At 48.3% G+C, this 17,961-nt stretch overlaps 1 protein-coding gene across 5 annotated transcripts in view; it reads left to right on the top strand.

The window, feature by feature from the left end:
- Window positions 1–214: 214 nt before the first annotated feature.
- Window positions 215–17,961, top strand: part of RAB11FIP1 (RAB11 family interacting protein 1) — a 29,965-nt gene continuing 12,218 nt past the window's right edge. For 2 of the 5 annotated variants that reach the window (XM_027122828.1, XM_027122829.1), the window contains exons 1-3: window positions 215–669; window positions 14,918–15,363; window positions 16,473–17,259. In XM_027122828.1, the coding sequence (XP_026978629.1) occupies window positions 287–669; window positions 14,918–15,363; window positions 16,473–17,259 (1,616 nt within the window). In that variant the 5' untranslated portion in view covers window positions 215–286. Of the gene's footprint in view, window positions 670–1,829; window positions 1,949–14,917; window positions 15,364–16,472; window positions 17,260–17,961 lie in introns of those variants that run through there. The other 3 variants (XM_027122827.1, XM_027122831.1, XM_027122830.1) reach the window with 3 other exon arrangements.

Raw genomic sequence — 17,961 nt, 5'->3', positions numbered from 1 at the left:
ACCCCTGCCCTCACCTAGCACCTCTCAGACCCGAATTCTTCAAGCCCCGCCCCCGCCCGCGCCGAGCCCGCCCAGTCCTCGGCGCCCTGGAGCCTCGCCCGGTCTGCGCGGAGGAGGCGGGCCCAGCACCCGCAGGTGGGGCGGGTGGCGGGGCGGGGCTGGGAGGGGCAAGGCATAGAGTGGGCGTGGCCGGAAGCCTTAAAGAGGCCGGCGCGGCGGGGCGGGCTGTAGGGGCCGCGGGTCGCGGCGATCTTCTCAGTTTCGGTTGGACCGCAGCGCAGCCACCATGTCCCTGGCGGCCTCGGCGGGCAGGGGCCCGGGGGCCGTGTGGTCCCCAACGCACGTGCAGGTGACGGTGCTCCAGGCTCGGGGCCTGCGGGCCAAGGGCCCCGGGGGCACGAGCGACGCGTACGCAGTGATCCAGGTGGGCAAGGAGAAGTACGCCACCTCCGTGTCGGAGCGCAGCCTGGGCGCGCCCGTGTGGCGGGAGGAGGCCACCTTTGAGCTACCGCCGCTGCTGTCGGCTGAGGCAGCGCCCGCCGCCGCCGCCGCCGCCACCCTGCAGCTCACCGTGCTGCACCGCGCGCTGCTCGGCCTCGACAAGTTCCTGGGCCGCGCCGAGGTGGACCTGCGGGAGCTGCACCGGGACCACGGCCACAGGAAGACCCAGTGAGTGCGGGCCGGGGGCGAGGACGCGTGGTCTGGGCGCCGAGACCCTTTTGAGTGTGTCCCCACCAAGGGGACGAACGGAGCGAGGCCTTTCTAGAGGGATCCCCTCGGCCCGTACTAGTATTCTCACCTAGCTTCACCTTCTTGGGCTCTCACAAGTGTGTGGCTTCGGGTACCTGGAGCGTTTTTGAATCTGCAGGACGGCGCTCGGCGTCTGGAACTTAGTAATCACTTAATGAATTTTTGATGAATCGAAACTACCTGTGGGCTGACGAATTACTCTTATTTAGTTGAGTAGCGTGTATATTTGATGTACGCATTAGCCTCCGTGGAAAGCCTCCTGGGTATTTAATTGTACTGGACACTGAGCTGAGAATGGCTGGGCCGGGGCGCAGGGAGGACCCACTGGAGCAGTGAAAGCCACTGACACTAGGGCCCTAGAGGCTCGCCCAGGGGCTGAGTTGGGGCGTTACAGTGCGGTGGGGACTGGGGAACTGGGAATGCGGGCTGCCTGGGGAGGGCTATCCCCCAACCCGACCTCACAGCCGCCGAAGGGGTTGGTCAAGAGAATTTGCCCCGCCCTCCTCTCCGCCCCTCCCTCAAGAATGCTAGAACAGTTTGGTCTTCACTTTCAGACCGAAAAATACTAACCGTGTTTGCCCCGGGCCCCAAAGGAGTAAGGATTTCCCATTGATGGCTGGAGCCAGGGCCTGCCGTTGGCCGAGCTGAACTGAAAAGTAAGCATTGTTTCTGTCCGGAGTTTGTCAAGTTCTCTGGTCGTACTGGGTAGTGGGGAGGGGATGGCTGCTCACCTGTAGCCACCGCACCGCCCCCCCGCCCCCAAGACTTCTCTTTTAGGGTATCAGAGTCCCGCAGGGAAAGCAGGGCGAAACCCTGTGCACTCCAAAGTGTTACCGATTTATTTGTTCTCTTTCGCAGATGTTGGGAAGGGAACATTTGATTATGCTCATCTAGTGTACCGACAACTAGCCTCGCTTAGCTTAATTGGTTACTTTGTTGGACCTTAAGTATGCAAGGCAGTCATGTTATCACCTAACTCCTGTGGTTTACAAAGCACTCTGATCCATATTGTGTGTTTTAGATATAAACGGTATTTCAGCTTTCCCTTGTGAAGGAGACAGGAAGAGCCAGAGGATTTGAAGTTACCAGACTCCCCTTTCTGTAGGGTGCTTGCAACTGTAATACCTGCTCCTCTTATCTGGCCAAAGATGAACAGGCATTTCTGAACTCAAATCAGATAAAAAGAGAGAGCCTTGAGGTGAGGATGGATGGGGTATCTTTGTGGCATCAACTTACAAGCCATAAGGTGAGCAGCAGCGTCTTTGCTGAGCTGGGGCTGAAGCAATGCTAATTTTCCATTTGACTAAATGACATTTGGGGCCTGGGGTTGGCTTCCTTTCCAGCTTCAACTAGGCACCATTGGCCGTCCTTTGTCTTGTCCCATCCCGAGATGTGTGGATATTATCGTCTGTCTCTGCCATCTGTTTCTTCTGTGAACCTTTTATTCCCTTGAAAGATAGATAGCATCTTCCTGCCAGAGATGGGGATTCCAGATTCCTGGGTCTGGTGCCCACTCTCGCCCTGACTCATTGCTGGGCTTCAGGCTGCTCGGTCTCTAAACATCCAAGTTGCCTTATGTATAAATGGAGCTTGTGGCCAGACTTAATTGATGTTTATAAGATGTTTCCAGGTTGCTGGATTAGTGGAGCCCCGTGTATAGATTCAAAAGGTTCTGTTTCTGCTTTGGGAGGAATGAAAACCTCCTCAAGTTCCCTGTTTCAAGAAGGGTACAGTCTCCGCATCTCCATTTTTCTCATCCTCTCTGATGTAATTCTAAACTTAGATGATTACTCCTGTCTCTATCATATGAGCTTGTGACCACTTAGAGTATCAGCTTGTAGGAAAATGGTACTTCGTTGATAGATTTTTTTTTTTTTAGTTGATAGATTTTTAATAACTGCAAAGGAAGCCTTCTTTGCTCTGCTAGTAGTAGGTGAAATTGCAAGCTTTCCACCTGTCACTTGCTGGGACTTTCCAAGGTGCTGGGGAAACCCAGTTAAACTAAGCCTGTCTGATGTCCTGGTACATCACTTGGGTGCCCGAGGTAGCTGTGATTTGGAGCATGAGATATACACTGAGAGGTGGGAATTCAACGGAAAGAAACTGGTTGGGCTAGGAAGATCATTTGAACTAGCTATTAATGGTTTGACTCCACCTTAGGCATTAAAACCAAAACCAAAACAAAAGCTCAAATCTTGGTCTGCAGTTTTGTATGTGTGTGTTAATGTGTGCATGTGTGTTCATCTCTACAGAGAACAGTTGCTCCTCTAGAGTATGATTTTTTTCCCCCATGGGTCCAGAAGCTAAAACTCAAGGCATTAAGAGCTAACTGTGCTGATATTTTCATTTGTTCTCTTAATAAGCCCCCATGTATCATATATCTGGAGTCAAGAGAATATGCTTTTTGTAATGACTCAGATTTTGCAGACCTCAAATTTAGTGTGATGATACATATCTTTAAAGCACTAAACAGAGGCTGACATATAGATAGGATCCATTTAACAGGGAAGAGTGTTTGGCCCCTTTAGTTAAGAAAAAATGGAAATGAGTTGATTTTGCACTTATACAACTGTCCCTCATATCCGAGGGTGATTGGTTCCAGGACCTCCACCCCCCCCCCGCCCGACCCCCGGGATAACAAAATCTGCGAATGCTGAAGTCCCTTATATAAAACGGCTTAATATTTGCATATAACCTCTGCACATCCTCCTGTATACTTTAAATAATCTCTAGCTTAGTTATAATACATAATGCGATATAAATGCCATGTAAATAGTTGTAAATACAATGTAAATGCTATATAAATAGTTGCCAATGCATGAATCCAAGTTTTGCTTTTTGGAACTTTCTGGAATGTTTTTTTTCCGAATATTTTTGATCTGAGGTTGGTTGAATCCAACATGTGGAACCTGTGGATACAGAGGGCCGACTCGTGCGTACTTATCTGGAGTCTCAGCTGGGCCCCGGTTAAATGGGAATCAGTTAAGTCCCGTGATCATAAAACAGACGTGAATCTGAGAGGAGGCAGAATCAGGTGACTAGCATGTGGATTTCTCTGCTGTCCGGTCTCATGTAGTTTGGGGTCCTAGACTGAAAACAAAACAAAACAAAACAAAACATTTTTTTTTTTTTGTTGCGGTACTTGGGCCTCTCACTGTTGTGGCCTCTCCCGTTGCGGAGCACAGGCTCCGGATGCGCAGGCTTAGCGGCCATGGCTCACGGGACCAGCCGCTCCGCGGCATGTGGGACCTTCCCGGACCGGGGCACGAACCCGTGTCCCCTGCATCGGCAGGCGGGCTCTCAACCACTGCGCCACCAGGGAAGCCCCAAAACATCTTTTTAGGATACTAAGAGCAATAAAAATGGGAGAAATAATCTCTTAAAGACACATTAAAATAAATATTCAGGCTGGTGCCTGGAAGGCCATTGTGTAAGTAAATAGGATGAAACTTGATACTGTGATAGCCTTCCAGATATGAAGAGAGACTGATGGAGGGTCATTTTCTCATATTTCTTGAAGATTCAAGAGGAAATTTGGTTGCATGTGAAAAGATCTGGACACTGATAAAGGTTAGACATTTTGAAGAGCTATAAGTATAGTAAGAAAGAGTGACAAGCTGTCAAAGGAAATTCAGGTGATTAAGGAGGGCTAGACAGTTGTTTTTCTGGGAGAGGTGGAGGCATAGAGGTGACAGATGAGCACAGAGGTCTCGAATTCACAAATCTGAGCCGTCAGTGTTTGCACTTATACCTCTGGGTTTCCTAAGCACGTTTCGGCTTTTTATAATAGACTAGAAAATTCGAGCAATGCTGTTACTGCTTAAGTTTTTCTTTTCTTGGGATTCCCCCTAAAGATGCCATTGGGCGTTACTGGAAACCCTCCCACCCAGTGTAGGAACCTGATAGCTGACGTCCAGGACGGGGATCTGTGGGTTCTGGGATAAATAACCCCAACCTGTTCACAGCAGGGGAACGGAGTGACTAAGAAGGGGGAGGTTGGCTCAAAGTCACAATTCCATCGATGTGAAAGATGTTCCCTCCTGTTTTTCGTGATATGATTTGATGATGATTTCATTTAGAAGACAGTTAGCATGGGGAAAGTTCTAACTGCCTTTTTCCCCCTTGTTTTTAACGTTCATCCATACTTTTAGTAATTATTTTTTGATGCCTACTATGTGTGAGGCACTTGTTATACATTGTAAACAGTGATGAACAAAACACACATGATCCCCGCTTTCAGAGAGCTGAGAGCCTTGTGGGGGAGATAGCCAGTAAACAAATGAACACATAAATGAACAATCCTGTATTGGGGTGAGTGCAGTGGAGGAAGAGAACAGGGTGTCATAAGAGAAAAGAGCAGGAAGGAGATTGCAGGTAGCCTCTCTGAGGCAGAGACCTGAAGGATAAAGAGGAATTTTCCCAGGGAAAGGTAGGGGAAGGGGGAGCAGCCTGTGCAAAGGCCCTGAGGCAGGAATGCCTGGGAAGCTGGAGAGGTTGCATCCATTGAGGCTGAAGAGGAAGGCAGGGCTTCGTTGAAGAGCAGTGGAAGCCACTGAGTGTTGAAAGTAGAGGGGTGATGTGATGCAGTTCGTGAACGATCACTGTGGCTGTTGGGTGGAGAGCAGATTTGGAGCAGGCCTAGCCTGGAATCAGACAGGTGAAGTGGGAGGCTCTGGCAGGAATCTAGGCAACCAATTATGGTGCTTGGACTCGAGTGACAGGCATGGTCACAGACAGAGGTAGGTGGATTTCAGAAGTATTCCGGAGGTTCAGTTGGCCTGACTGGTGATGGGTTGGGTATGGGTGGGCGTGAGTGAGAGGAAGTGATAAGAATGAACAAACAAAATAAGGAGAACTTGCTGTTGAAAATGAACCAGGAAACGGTGGTAGATTTCTTTCCCTGGCAGTCACCGTGACACAAGAGTGAGGTCACCATTACAAAGACAACACCAGCAGTGATACCTGTGCGCTGAGTGAATGAGCAGGAAACACCATTGAAACCAGGGTGTGTATATGTATGTCTTCAAGTGTTTACAGTTTCAACACAGGCCAAGCCTTTGTTTTGTAATAACCCGATGTGACCTCTCTGGTTGCCCCAACCCGCTGGTAGAGTCACTTCTGCGAGGACTACAGGACTAAGAAAAGGAAAAATAATAAATAACACGAGGGAAAATAAACCTGTAAATGAAAACTACGCCTCTGGAGGCAAGTCAGTCAACCATGTAAAGGTTTCTCACATCAGGGAAGGTGAGCGCACAAAAGAGCCTTGTTTTGCTTAACTTCCTTTTGGTTACAAAGACTTCTGTTGTATTTCCACAACTACCATCAGAGGAAGGCTTTTCTAAATAGTATCTCTGTCATTTTAATTGTAGTTATTAACTAAAAAATGTTATGATTACATTAACAGTACACGTGCTTATTAAACGGTCATCAACTCCAACATGCACTTGCTGACACCACTCTCCCTCTCCCTGGACGGTAATCTTAGGTATCCATTTGGCCGCTCCAATTTTAATTGCCATACGTCCGAGAAAGCTGTGCTTCTCACCCTATACTGTTGGAGGGACGCTCACTCTGGCCTAGCTCCAGAGGATTAAGATGCCCTGCCCAAACGTGGGAGCAATAGAAGGGCATTTAAGACCTTCTCTTCATCTCAGAGCCATGCCCTGGGTGGCCTTTGGTCCTGGGCCTGGTGCGGATCTGCTGTGCGGGATCTTAGTTCCTTGACCAGGGATCGAACCCTCACCCCCCTGCATTGGAAGCACGCACTCTTAACCACAGGACCATCAGGGAAGTCCCCCTCAGGGCCTTTGAATTCCAACACAATTAACACCCGACACGTGTATGGCCTTTGAAGAAAGCCAACATCCACTGTGTGGAAAAAACTTGGTGAGCGGGTTGTGCTCCCCTTAAGGGGTCCTGGGCCAGATCTCATGCCGCAGCTGGCTCAGCAGGAGACCAGGCCAGTTCCTCTGCTTTCCCCTTGGCCAGGGACCACTTCCGTCTCGTTGTTTGCTGTGTGACCCAGCCTAGTTGCGCAGATGTCTCTGAGTGCGGTCCCTGTAGACACAGGGCAGGCGGTCGTTTGCCCGTGTGGACGTGGAGAAGTGTTTAATCTTACTTTTAGCCCAGTGGATTAAAGACTAGGGGTGGCCTCGGTATGAGGTCAAAGCCCCGCTTCTCTCCATTTCCCAGTGTGCTGTCTGGCTTGCTCGTCAGCACCCCTGCTCAACACTGGAGAAGCAGGTCACCTGCAGCTTGGGGCTTACGGTGCCCTTGGTAAAGGAGCCGCTTTTAGCCACTAATGAGACGAGAAATTCCTTTCCTGCTGGGACAGGTCTGGGGATGATCTGTTAGAGAAAAATCAAGGGCTTTCGTCTCCAGGGTGTCCCTGAGGGACACATTTAGGAATGTGCCCGTAGGGAGAAAAAAGGCAGCTGTAATTAAGTGTCTTTTCCTGAATGCTGGCCTCTGAGTGGAGCAGAGGGAAGGCATTTACAGGAAATCCCAGAAAAACCCTTTCTAGAGGTGTGACCGCTGCACACTTCACTTTTAAAATTCTTGTTTATTAAAAAGGACATGGCTAACTGAGGGAGAACAGCCAAGGCTTCCAGAAAGCCTGGTCTGAAAAGGCCTCTTGTGATCCTTAAATAACAGCTGTCCTGTGTCAGGGGCACCAGTGGCAGGCGGGCCCCGAGTTATTTCTTCAAGAGTGTCACCACCTACAGCACCAGTCCTGTGGGGTTTCCTTTTACGCTAATGGAACTTTTCGTTTTTACTGATCATTTGTCATGAGAACAGGATTTTGAAATCCTCTTGGTATGGGGTTTTTTCCTCGTCCTTGGGACTTACCTGATTACCAGATAAATCAGATGCTGTGCTTCCCTGCCGGGAGCTCCCACAGAAAGGAGTGTGAGTCTGCCTGTGGGGTAGAGTGGACTGAATGTTCTTTGATGTCTGTCATGCTGAAGTTGTTTTCTTTTGTCCTGGCCGAGAGGTGGTGAACCAAACCATCACATTTTCTTTCCCCATCCTTAAAGAGACCCCACAGAGACTGTTCTTTGGCAGATCATGTAGACTACATCAGTGGCATTTACTTTTGGGCAAGAGGCGAGATACCTGATCTGATGTTAGAATATTAACATTTGTGGCTTTTTGAGATATGGTCAAGTAAAAACTTGGTAACTAGATGATGGCAGGAGTGGTAGACTTACATGTTTATAAATGTGTTAATTTTTCTAATTCTTAGAGAATCTTAAAACACTGGTGCTTGGTTTTTTCTTTAGTCTTTACCTACAAGGAGTTTGGTATTGCTTTCAACTTAGAAAATATGTCTTGATCCTTATACTGCAGTCAGTTATGCCATCTTGGCATATGTCTGAAACAGTTTGGGGGCCTCTGTTTCTTGTCTCTCCCACCTACTTAGAAATCCTGCAGAGTTCTGAGGATCATTAAATCTCAGGATAAGTTATAGAAATTATTCACCAATCGTGGTATTTTTAAAAATTGTATGTACTTTTTAATTTTGGAAATTGTGTCATACAAACAATTTTTAAAAATTATTTATTTTTGGCTGTGCTGGGTCTTCGTTGCTGCACGCAGGCTTTTTCTCTAGTTGCGGTGAGTGGGGGCTACTCTTCGATGTGGTGGGTGGGCCTCTCATTGCAGTGGCTTCTCTTGTTGCGGAGCACGGGCTCTAGCCGTGCAGGCTCAGTAGTTGTGGCTCACGGGCGCTAGAGTGCAGGCTCAGTAGTTGTGGCGCACAGGCTTAGTTGCTCCGCAGCATGTGGAATCTTCCCGGACCAGGGCTCAAACCTGTGTCCCCTGCATTGGCAGGCGGATTCTTAACCACTGTGCCACCAGGGAAGTTCCACAAACTAATTTTATAATTGAGTCTTTTCCCGCTCCCTTCAAGTGCAAATCATTGTTATCTGTGTCTGATGGCTTAAGATTGGATCCTTAGGAATACAGTCAGTCAGAACTGTTGATATCTTAAGTTCCTGTTTGAGAACCATGTTTGAGAACAGTCAGTCAGAACTGTTCATGTCTTAAATTCCCATTTGAGAACCATGGGTGAACGACGGTATAAATGCACTTCACAGAACATCATACAACCATGAAAAATGGTGGGTATGGAGACTGTAAGACAATTATCTTTAAAAACACGCTGCAAATAGAATTGCACGTGTACTCTGGTTACTACCAAGTCATAATCATAGCGAACACTGCGAACACGTACTGAGTGTAAGTGCCAGGCACTGTTCTAAGCTCTTTACATATATTAAGCCATTTAATCTTCATTACATCCTTATGAGGTAGGTGCTTTTAACCCTGTTCCACAGACAAGTTAAGTAACTTGTCTGAAGCCTCTCAGCTAGTAATCGTTGAACTATGCGGGGGAAAAAGACTTCAAGAAAATACAGCAAAAGGGAATGTTTGAATTAGCATGAGAGAAAGTCGATTTTAAGAAAATATTTAAAAAAAATTTTCTATAACCTGTTTTAGTTACTTTCTAAGGGAATTTCTGTAGAGCAAATAGTATAGGAAGATCAAAAGCGTTTTCAACCTGCTTTTTCTGTGATCTCTCCTTTGCCATGTCATTTACTGGCTTTTTAGGATTGAATTTGGTGACTACAGATAGCTTTTCAGTGCTTCCAGAATGGCTGTTTTAGGGATTAGGGTAAAAAAGGAGCCATTTGCAACCCTCATGATTTACCACCAGGAAGTTGATGATGGGCAGAGGGGAAGGTCCACCTCAGCGGGGTGGCGGGCAGGGGCAAGGCTGGCTGGTCGGTGATTCTGTATTCACAGTTAGGTAGTTAGGACTAGCTATCTTGGTCAATGACAAAACCTGTTAAACTACTTAGCTTCTGGAGGATACACACCAGAAATCTTTTATAGGTCATAAACATCTCTGTCCCTGTTTGCTGTGCATTGCCTCTAGGCTACCAAGAGAAAAGTCTGGACACTTTACCCATGTGGAATCAGTCCTTTTCAGAACCCCTTTTAGATGTCCTCCTCTGCTACCCTCACGTGATTTTTATTAATTATTTTTATTCCCTGGGAAAGACGGTGAATAAACTGCTTCTTAAAATTTCTCCGTCTAAGAAAGATCAAGTGCGTCCTCCATCTCAAACGTTAGACTCGGGTGCTCTTCTGTTCTTCCTGCTTCTTTCCTCCCTTGAGGCCAAACTCCCCTGTGTCATGAAGTTTAGTTACCACGGGGGATGATTCATGCTATAACTCATGGTTGAGTTTTTGTGCAGGAAGGGAAGTAGGCGGTCCCCCATTGACCCTGGAGTCCACATCAGACCCATAGACAAGGACCCCTTGAAATTAATGCTCACCCATTAAAATGAAGTGACTTGTGGAGCTGGTGGTCTTCCTTTGCCTTGCCTTTCCTGGAGCCTCCTGTGTCTAATGGGAGGGTGCAGTCTTAATTCATTTTGCTGAGTCCCTAAGTAGGTGGTTCTTATAGCCCCTTGGGATTTCAATTAGCTGAGAACCTTCTTTGTGTGTGAGAGTCCTTGTTTTAGCAGAAATTTCTTTTCATGTCTAATTATTTTCTCACACTTCATAGTCAGAAAGAAAAGGCAGCAGTTGTTTCAGTGTAACAAACGCTTTGTGATGTTTGGTGAGCCAGCTCTCTACTGGTGGATAAGCTTTTCAGCGAAGAATCTGGCCTCTTCGTTTTGTATTTCCAGTGCCTGCCGTGCAAAAACATGAACCGAACCGAATCTTTGAAGCCATCGTTTCTCTGTGTCTTGAATCTTTGAAGCCAACATTTCTTCTGTCTGTGTCTACCCCTCTGGAATGTTTTAAAGGAAAAACATGTTTGCTTCAGCTGCAGACAGGTTATTTTTGAGGCGTACCAGTCAGTCCTTTACAAGTGTAATCCCGCACGTCTGCAGGGATGCACTGTGAGACCTTTCATTTCCCAAGAGCAGGAACCACACTGCCCCCGCTCTCCCACATTCCGATAGAAGGCCCCCTGGGACCAGCTTTCCTTGTATTGAGAAACCTACGTTCTGAGGCAAACCAGCCCTGAGAATTGGACATGGTTGGGTGGTTTTAGCTGTTCTCAAAAGGAGTGTTTAAAAAGCCCAGGAGGACTTCCCTGGTGGCGCAGTGGTTAAGAATCTGCCTGCTGATGCAGGGGACACAGGTTTGACACCCGGTCCGGGAAGATCTCACATGCCACGGAGCAATTAAGCCTGTGCGCCTCAATTACTGAGCCCACATGCCATAACTACTGAAGCCTGTGCGCCTAGAGCCCGTGCTCCGCAACAAGAGAAGCCACCGCAATAAGAAGCCTGCGCACCGCAACGAAGAGTAACCCCCACTCGCAGCAACTAGAGAAAGCCCGTGCACAGCAACGAAGACCCAACGCAGCCAGAAATAAATAAATAAAATAAATAAATGTATTAAAAAGAAATAAATAAAAAGCCCAGGAGATTTGACAATGCGGGTCCAGACACTAGTTCCCCAGCCCGGCGACTCGGGAAGCAGACCCTGTGTCCTGCATACTGTATATTTTCCTTCCTGTACCCAGTTCATGCTTTTTTACTTTTATTCATTCTTTCCCTTGCTGCTCTTAATAAGGCATCTTTCTGAAAGTGTAGAAGACTTAAATGAATTTTTCTATATTTTTAGCTGTTGCCTTGTCTTGTGTTTGACCAAGAAAACCCCAAACCAAAGAACTCCCAAACAGTAGGGCAGCCTGTTTGGATAATATGATTTTTGCTTGTATGTTCATTTCCAAGATCCTCCCTTGACTGAGGGGCATGGAGATTAAAGTTTTCATTCTGTACCATTTTGTATGATTTGAATTGTTATGCGTGTTATTACTTTAAAATACAGTTTATATACATTTCTTGTCACTTTCTGTGTATTCAGAGATCCTTTTAATTTTGGAAGAACTAACTTTTAATTATAAGTAAAAATGACTATTTGCTTATAGAAGGGATCCTTTTATTTTTCATTTTTTTGATAGGTTGCAGGATTTTTTAGAATATGGGCCTAAAAATAAACTTTCTACACTGGGATTATGGCTTTCTCTCTGTACTCTGCCCTTTGTACTGGGAAAGCCCAGCCGTGATTTCTGAGATGATTCAAGCTTTCTGGGCCTTCGTGAATGGTTGTGCTGGGACACAGCCACCCTGCTGTCACATGCTGTGTGGCCCTGCTGGGACCTGATTATATATGAACTACTTCTGTGAGGTGCTGGAATTAAGTGCACTGAAAATCAAACGGACAGAAACACTGATAAATTGAACCAATGCTTAAATGTTGGAACCCACAAATACGTCCTGCTTTGGAATTTCTTAGGGTGAGACATTTATGGATCGTTGCTTTCATGAACTATCAGATTATACTTGTGTCAAAGATCCCTTGCTTAGGGCTTCCCTGTTGGCTCAGTGGTTGAGAGTCCGCCTGCTGATGCAGGGGACACGGGTTCGTGCCCCGGTCTGGGAGGATCCCACATGCCGTGGAGCGGCTGGGCCCGTGAGCCATGGCCGCTGAGCCTGCGCGTCCGGAGCTCCGCAACGGGAGTGGCCACAACAGTGAGAGGCCCGCGTACCGAAAAAAAAAAGATCCCTTGCTTAAGCTGTGTGAATTTAATGATCAGGATAATATTGCTAGAAGAATTCCTGTCTTCCTTTCCAGCTTTAATAAATCCAGCAGACTCACAGGGGTTACTTACTTGCCTACGATTCAGTCTGCTTTTCACGTCCTTAAATAGCCCTGTGGCTGTTCTTGGCTACCTGGTCTTTGGTTTTAGGCTTGCGTGTGAAAATAAATGACAGGAACAGTTGAAGTGCCTGTTCATACCTCCTAGTGGTGTTAGAAGTTTCCAAAACAAATCCCACTCTAGTGCCCAGGGACTAAACCTGAGCATCAGGTGATAATAGGCCCTCAGGGAGGATCCTAGAGTTGGTTGCAGCTTCTCTCAAAATAAACAGACTTCGGCACTGATACTTCGGGGAAGGCGGCCCCCGTTCAGGGAGCTGGCAAGTGGTATTCTTTGAAGGTCGGGAGCCTTTGCATCCCCTGGGAGGGTGAATAGAGAGGTGGAAGAGCTGAGAGAAGGCCCTGGGTGGAGAGGTGAGGCTCTCTGCTTGTGGCTGGTGTGGTCATCTGTGCCTCCACCCTCAGCTCTCAGCAACTTCCCCTATTCAGGTGCCTACCCTTGGTATTTACAAAAGCTAACCACCCCTCATCACCAAGGCTACCATTTAGCACATGACTGTCAGAAGAGAAAGATACAAATAATCCTCTCAACATCTAAATGACAGATATGCAAACTGTTCCCAGCCTGCCATGGAAAATGTGTTGGGAAGACACTCGGCTGGCAGGGTGAAGCTGTCTGTAAGGACCTTGCGTCTTCCTCCTGCTCCAGCTGTGGACTGTGGTTTTAAAAATCATAAAAGATTTCTCCTAAAGGTCCAAAATCGTAGCTCATGTCATTTTCCCAGATCTTGGCTGTATTTTGTTAATCCAGTGTAAGTCCTTCTCGATGACGTTGTGTCTGAACTTTATGTGCAGCCCTATGATTTATGGTTGATGCCAGCTATGGGGGCTTTCCCCTTTCTCTTCTTTCATCTCAGGACATTTAAATTGGAAGCTTAAGCCTTCCTCAAAAAGAATTTAAATTTCAGCCCTCTTTTCTATGTGTTGTAAAAGACGGCTCAGCAAAGATGAGTTCAGAGGGAGTGCCAACCTGGAATCTTGGTGTAAGGGAAAGCTTTGGGGAAATTGTAGAGCTGGTTCAGAGTCCTGACTGTGCCTTTTAGCAGTTGCAAGGCCTTGTACCAGTTACCTAACTTGTGAGCCTCAATTTCCTTATCTGTAAAGTGGGTATGCTGTCCACTTCATGTCATTCTCGTGAGACCTAGAGGAGGACGTTTCTAAGTGTGTTTCTGCATCCCTCTGCCCCTTTAAGTGTAGAATGAGCTAAAGTAGCGGGGGCACGATCTGCCCTGGGAGCAGGACGGGCTGAAGGTGAAAGAGGAACCTGTGTTTATTTGGGCAAAACCATCATTTCCTTGAAGTCCACAGCCCTCAGCTCTTAAATAGGTCACCGAAAAGAACATCAGAGTGTGGTTCTCGGCATGTGAGGGTGACCCGGGGGCAGCTGTGGGTCAGCCCTGTATTTGGAGTTGTTTGTTCTGCGGAGCCCGCGCCACTCACCGGGCTCACATTCTTGCGGTTCACCCGATGGAAAATGCCGAGGGGAGGTTTACTTTCTCTGAAGTTCGTCTTTCAATGGAGTTGGGCTGATATAATATCATTTGCCATATCGTGAAGTAGTTTGCAAGTGACCAAGTGAAATTCTTGAATCATGCTTGAAATATTCCTTTTTCTGATTATTAAGCTGGGGATGAATGCCTCCTCTCAGTTTCTCTTTCTTTCTCATCGTGGTAAAATACATATAAGAACGGTGACCATTTTAATCATTTTTAAGCGCACAGTTCTGTGTCATTAAGTGCTTTCACATTTTTATGCAACCATCACCACCGCCCAACTCCAAAACTTTTATTCTCCCAACTGACACTTCCAGGTCCCCCCGCACCCCCCAGCCCCTGGTGACCACCATTCTCCTTTCTGTCTCTGAACTCGGCTGTTCTAAGGGCCTCACATCAGTGGAATCATACAATATTTGTCACTTTGTGACTGCCTTATTTCGCTCTTTTTTTTTTTTTTCTTTAACAAATCTTTTACTCTGTCTTATAGTTTCCATTACTCCCTGCCAGGGACTATTCTACAAACCCTTGCTTTTCTCTTGCAAATTTGCACTCTACCTACGTAACTGTTTGTATATGATCTTTGCATTTTTACCCCGTTGAAGGAAAAAACCAGTCACAGGAAGTGATTTGATGGAATGTTTATTTTATTCTTAGAAATAGCTCTTTACCGAATCAAGATTTTAGGTGACCTTACACTAAGTACAGAATCAGATCCTATCTTTGCCTAGAGGGTGTCTTCTCAGAAATAAAACTTCAAGTTCTGCCCTCCCCCACTGCACCCCTCACTCCCCAAAGAAGAGAACACAGGGTGTGTGTACGAGGCTGGTAATAGCAGAGAGGAGAGGCCAGGTAACACGGACTGTGAACATCGTTTGAGGTGCTTCCATTCAAAGGTAACCTCTCAGCCTTTCTCCTCGTAGGTGGTGTACCTTGAAATCCAAACCGGGGAAGAAGAATAAAGAACGAGGAGAAATTGAGGTTGACATCCAGTTTATGAGAAGCAACATGACCGCTAGCATGTTTGACCTTTCCATGAAAGACAAGTCTCGGAATCCCTTCGGGAAACTGAAGGACAAGATCAAGGGGAAGAATAAGGACAGCGCGTCAGATACCGTGTCAGCCATCATCCCCAGCGTGACGCCCTCGGCTGACAGCGATGACGAGTCTCCTTCGAAAGACAAGAAGAAGAAGTCAAAGCTCAAGACCTTGTTTTCCAGGTCCAACCTGCAGAGAGCACCACTTTCCCAGTCCATGTCTGTCCTGCCGACTGTAAAGTCAGACAAAGTGCTGCTTCGTCCTGGAGACTTTCAGTCCCAGTGGGAGGATGAGGACAATGGCGAGGACAAGTCCTCCTCTGCCTCGGACGGTGAGTTTCCTTCTCCTCCTCCTTACTTGGCCCTTCTCCCCCAGCTGAGCCTACTTTGCTTTGGGAGAGAAGAAACAAACAAACCTTAGGAGAAAGATTTTAATTCAGCTCCTCAGTTAGTACAGTGATGGTGATGCTGGTGGAGGGGGTCGCGGGGGTAGTGGTGATGCTGCTTTTACTGGTGGTGCTGGCGCTGTAGCTGCTCGTGGTGGTCACGGTAGTGGTGGTGATGATGAGGGGTAACCTTGGTTAGGAAGCCTTCTCTATTTCTAAGCCCTCTGGTTTCTAGGAATGTGCGAATGCCTTTTCCATAACGCCTGGCTCTGTAACTGATGTACATTAGTACAAGCTTTTGGGGCTAACAGAATGAGTGCATGTACAGTTTATTTTTTATTTTTATTTTTGTGGTATGCGGGCCTCTCACTGCTGTGGCCTCTCCCGTTGCGGAGCACAGGCTCCGGACGCGCAGGCTCAGCGGCCATGGCTCACGGGCCCAGCCGCTCCGCGGCATGTGGGATCTTCCCGGACCGGGGCACGCACCCGCGTCCCCTGCATCGGCAGGCGGACTCTCAACCACCGCGCCACCAGGGAAGCCCCGAGTTTCTTTTTTTAATTAAGGATAAAACCATGGAAACTTACAGTAATTCTGATATTTCATTAATTCGTTGGGTACTTATACTGAGCTCTCATGGAATACATTCCTAATGAAAGCCGAGGAATCCAGTTCCATTAACTCTGAATTAACTGGATATTTTGAAATTCAGTCTCAGTGACCAGATCCCTATTATTGGCCAGATTCTGCACCTCTACCAAGAGCACTGCCCTTATCCTTGCTTCCATGCACGGCTTCTCCACCTCAGCACCGCTGATAGTTGGGAGGATAACGGTTTGTTGTGGGAGCCTCCCTGTACTTGTAGGAGCGTTAGCAGCATCCTGGCCTCCACCTGCTAGATGCGGGTAGCACACCCCACCCAGCTGTGACAACCAAAAATGCACTCAGATGCGTGAGGACAAAAGCCATGCCCCGCCCCCCACCCCCACCCCCACCCCGTGTTGCGACCCATTCCCTTAGCTTCTCACTCCCTTGGTTCTTGGTTCTTCTCCCACAGTCTTGTCTCACAAGGGAACGGCAAGCGTGGATCCTAAGCAGCTGAACCAGATCCACTTCAACCCCCCCAAGAAGGAAGGACTCTCCTTCCTGGGAGGCCTTCGGTCTAAGAATGACACCCTTTCCCGCTCGAATGTTTGTATCAACGGGAACCACGTCTATGTGGAGCAGCCTGAAGCCAAGAGCGAGACCAAGGGCAGCTCCCCGGCCTCCTCGCCATCCCCCCAGGGCCTCAGGAAGAAGCATTTGTTCTCATCTACAGAAAACCTGGCCTCTCGACCTTTGAAGGAGCCTGGGGAAGGAGGTGCAGTGCCTTCCGAGTCTTCCACAAAGGATTCTCTCAAGTCCATGTCCCTGCCATCCTACCAGCAGCTGGTCAGCGGGGACCTTCGGGAGAACGCGGCTCTGGCGACCTTGGAGGCTGCAAAGGAAACCAAAGAGAGCAAGAAACAGGAGAACAAGAAGTCCTCTCTGCTCTCCCTGGTGACCGGGAAGAAGGACACAGCCAAGGGCAGTGAAGGCGAAAGCCCGCCGGCCGCCCCCGGGAAGGAGAGGGAAGGCACGCCCGTGGCGGTCAGAGCCAGTGAGGACCAGCCGGGGCCTGTCGACGACCCTGTGAAGAGATCGGACGAGGAGACTGCGGCCATTGTCTCTGGACGGGGCAGAGCCCCGAACCCCTTTGAAGACGTGCAGATCCCAGAACCAGAAGCTGACCCAGAGCCCAAGGCTGCACCAGCGCCACCTGTTCCCTCACCCAGGGCTCCCCAGACCAGAGCCGTGAAACCCCGGTGAGTCTCGGCCCCTCCCTGGGGCCCAGCGGCCATGCCTACGTTAGAGCAGACCTTGCTTGTTGGTCCGTAGTGGTCCCTGCAGAAATTGTTTTTAGCCAGTTCCTACCACTGACCTGGCCCACCTGCAGAGACTGCAGTGATGTGCCCCAGCCCGGGGCCACTGCCAGCAGGCGTGGTCTGCCCCTTGCCCGACATTTTCCCTGCAGGCATCTTTGCCGCAAGCGTTTTCTCTGCACACAGTTTTGCTTCTGGCGAAAGTACCTAGAACTGGTCTGTCCATCTCAGTGAGATAAGCAGAGCACAGTGGAATGCCCTGGTTTTGTATCAGATTCCGAGTGCCGTGGTCTGGGAGCAATACCAGGTTTCGGTGGTGGTACGTGCAGACCGGGGTTTAGTAGGTTCTTCCCATGAGTTCCCTTTGAGGCAGGTGTAATCTCTCCTCCTTGCACTTTGGTGTGGCTTTGCTGGCACAAGAGACCCTTGGTCCACTGTCAAGTGTGACTGGGAGGGTTCTCTGTGTGTTTCCTCTGCACGTTGTCTCACTAGCCGGTGTTCTGCTTCTCAGTATGACTCACATTCACAGTGACGATATTCCTGTGCGCTGGGGGTGGGAGAGACTTTTTTTTGAGATTCTGCCTACTTTGATTTCACAGACACACACACACACACACACACACACACACACACACACACACACAC

This window comes from Aethalodelphis obliquidens, unplaced genomic scaffold (assembly GCF_003676395.1).
Source record: "Aethalodelphis obliquidens isolate GAN/ISIS:26980383/991018 unplaced genomic scaffold, ASM367639v1 scaffold25, whole genome shotgun sequence".
NCBI lineage: Eukaryota > Metazoa > Chordata > Mammalia > Artiodactyla > Delphinidae > Aethalodelphis > Aethalodelphis obliquidens.
The sequence above is the reverse complement of the archived record's forward strand: the minus strand, read 5'-3'. Positions and strand labels throughout refer to the sequence as shown.